The sequence below is a fragment of the Monoraphidium neglectum genome (assembly GCF_000611645.1).
Source record: "Monoraphidium neglectum strain SAG 48.87 unplaced genomic scaffold scaffold03706, whole genome shotgun sequence".
Taxonomy (NCBI): Eukaryota; Viridiplantae; Chlorophyta; class Chlorophyceae; order Sphaeropleales; family Selenastraceae; genus Monoraphidium; species Monoraphidium neglectum.
The window spans coordinates 1-2,920 of record NW_014009923.1 but is presented as its reverse complement, the minus strand read 5'-3'; the positions used below and the strand labels follow the sequence as shown (position 1 = coordinate 2,920).

General features: G+C 64.7%; 2 protein-coding genes across 2 annotated transcripts; both read right to left on the bottom strand.

Moving 5' to 3' along the window:
• Window positions 1-430: 430 nt before the first annotated feature.
• Window positions 431-702, bottom strand: MNEG_13235 (hypothetical protein; the record flags this gene model as incomplete). The annotated part of the gene is made up of 1 exon (XM_014038294.1): window positions 431-702. A coding segment is annotated over one exon (272 nt), but the record flags the coding sequence as incomplete, so codon positions are not given.
• Window positions 703-1,860: 1,158 nt separating this feature from the next.
• MNEG_13234 (putative oxidoreductase) lies at window positions 1,861-2,493 on the bottom strand (the record flags this gene model as incomplete). The annotated part of the gene is made up of 3 exons (XM_014038293.1): window positions 1,861-1,977; window positions 2,288-2,442; window positions 2,484-2,493. 3 exons carry the CDS (start codon window positions 2,491-2,493, stop codon window positions 1,861-1,863), a joined length of 282 nt encoding a protein of 93 aa, XP_013893747.1.
• Between the last annotated feature and the right edge of the window lie 427 nt (window positions 2,494-2,920).

The window sequence follows — 2,920 nt, the reverse complement described above, 5'->3', positions numbered from 1 at the left end:
GTGCGAGGGGGCGCTTGCGGGGGCGCCGCCGGCCGACCCGGGCCATGGCCGCGGCCCCGGCCCGAGCGCCCGCGGCCGCGGTCGGCAGAATGGGCAGCTACGCAGGGGGCTGGCGGCGGCTCCGCGAGGCCGCGGGCGATTGCGGCGCCGATGGCGCCGAGGAGGGGGGCGGCGGCTGCGCGCACGTGCGTATCCGTGTCCCAGAGGCAAGCCAGGAGCTGCTGCCAGCTTTGGAGGGCGGCTTGCAGGACTGCCGACTGCCTGGGGTGGTGCAGGAGGGAGAGGGGGAGAGTCCCAACGTGGGCGTGTGCATGAGGCTGCGGCGCTGAGAGGCGCTGAGGATTAACAGCAGAAGCTGGCAAGCGGCCAAGCATGCGAATGAGAGGCCTGAGCATGTGGTCGGTCAGAGGTCAGCCGAATCATGCCTCACCTAGCCGGATCGTCGGCGCAGGCGAGGAAGAGGCGGAGGATGGATGAGAGCGCCGCCGGCCGAGCGCCACCTGGCTCGGCGCCCTGTGGGCGCTGCCCCAAGGCGACAGACAGCAGGCTCTGCAGCTGCTTGCTGTCGCTCCGGCCGCCGTGTGCAGGCTGCTCTGCAGGGACGGCGGCAGCGGCGGCTGCCAGGGCAGGGGCTGGGGCTGGGGCCCCCCCATTGCTGGGGGCCTGGCCTGGCTGCAGCCGCCTGACCAGCACTGGCCTCATGTCCGCTGGACGCGCGGGGGAGGATGTGGTGTGATGGATGGATGATCCCTTCAGGTGATCATCGATGAGCCTGCCGCGACGTCCGCCGCCTTCGCCGCCGCCCTACAAGGCGCACAAGCGACCGCTCGCGCGCTGCTGCACGCGCCGCCCGCGCCGCTGCCGCTGCACGCCACAGCAACCTCGTCGCTCAGGCGTGGTGCGGCAGCTTGTGCCTGCATCGGATGATATATTTCAAATCGCCTTCGCTGGCATGCCTTCCTGCTAAGCGTGCCAGCGTGAGTAAGTTGATCAAAGGGTTGGGGTCCGACCTATGATGCGTGACAACGTGTTAAACACTGGTTTCAAGTGAGTGCAAACCAGGCTGAACGAATACCGTACAGTCGGGATCAGGGCTGCTGCGGTGACTCTGAAGGGAGTTGGAGTGACACATGCTCACCTGATCATTTGTGGATGAACATGTGATATTCGACTTCAGGCCCCCCAAATCTTCTGAGGATGAGTACGTCAGGTGACAGAGGAAAGACGAAGCACCGCCCACCTGATCCAGCAGCACCGCCTGCAGTCCAAGTCCTGCGCGCTTGCATTTGACCTTGCGCTTGGGCTTGCGCTGCCTTTCACCACGCACCCATATGTGGCCCCAGATGACATGGAGTTATTGCTGCTGCAGCTCGCGCCGCATTACATGTGCAACAAATAAATCAGACAAGTTTGTCTGCGTGGCTGTGCATGGCGTTGCGTGGGGCGCGTGCAAGCACATTGCAGGTGTGCAGCTGGTGATGATGCTTTGATGCCCGACACGCTGGTGGTGACTTGCCATCAGGTTAGGATCAACAGCCACAATTACAGGCTGATGTCACCTGCCACGGCTGCTGATGGCAGCGGAAAAGAATGTGGCAACGGCGACCACACACATCACTCATGGCCTGCTGGATACCACTCACAATAGATGTTGTGTTCCAATTTCAGCAGTAGGCTACAGCTCCTGCCACCACTATGCAAGCAATGCCCAAGCGATATTGCCATTATCCCTCTACCACACAGGTCGCCAACCGACACCAAGCAGAGGCCTGCTCATTCCCAAGTCGGCCGCTTCCGGCGCCGACACAGCTGAGGACCAGCCCCCCAAAACACCTCCGCCAGCCGGACCCGAACTGGCGTCTACCAGTTCTCAAAGGGCGCCCCCAGCGGTGCCTTGACCCTGTCCGCGGCCTTCTCCAGCTCCAGCACCTCCCCCTCCTCCAGCCGCCACCCCACCGCGCCCGCAATCTCCTGGACCTGCGCACACGGGACGCGGCGCGGTGCGGCGCAGCACGATGAAAGCGCGGCACAGATGATAAAACATGTTTTTTTTTCAACTAACAATGTCGAGCCTCGAGACTCTCTTACCAGCAGGCGGTTGGCCGCCGTGGCCGCGAGCGTAGGATGCATGCTGCTGGCACGGTGAGAACCTGGGCGCCTGCCTGAGGCAGGGGAGCGCATCCATCCTAGGTGCCTCAACCCATCAACACTCAGCCGAAAACAGCACACCCCAGCGGCGCGCCTTGGCCCCGTCGCCGCGCCCGCGCCCCGCCCCGCTGCCGCGCACCTGCTTGGCGTTCTTGGCGCCGGGAATCGGCAGCGCGCCCTTGCAGATGAGCCAGTTGAGCGCCACCTGCGCAGGGCTCTTGCCGCGCTCCTGCCCCACGGCGCGCAGCACCTCGATCAGCGGCTGCACCTCTTCAATCTTTGAGGAGTAGATGCCTGCGCGCGGCCCCGAGGGCTTCGGGCCGCCCGGGACGTACTTGCCTGCATGGGGGCGCGTGTGCAGGCAAGTGTGTGTATGTATGTGTGTGCGTGTGTGTGCGCGTGCGTGTGTGTGTGTGTGTGTGTTGCAAGGGTACGCACAAGCACTGTTGCAGCCGAGCCGGGCTATGGAGCGAGGAACGTCAATAGTAGGCCGGCAGAGGAGGCTCGCGAAGGGTGCCGACGCAGGTGCGGCGCCACGACTTGGTATCAGGCGAAGCTGGTCCGCGCCACAAAGCGAGTACGGCGGGTGGCGGGGATGCAGCAGGCGGAGCCGCATGCCGTGAGGGGCAGCCCACAGCATCAAGGGCGCGTGCTGCAGCCTCACCCGTGAGCAGGCCCTGGCAGAGGGGGCTGTATGCCACGAGGGTGACGCCGTTCTCCCTGCACGCCTCCAGCACTGGGGTGAAAAGAATGGCGGGGGACGCAAAATGTG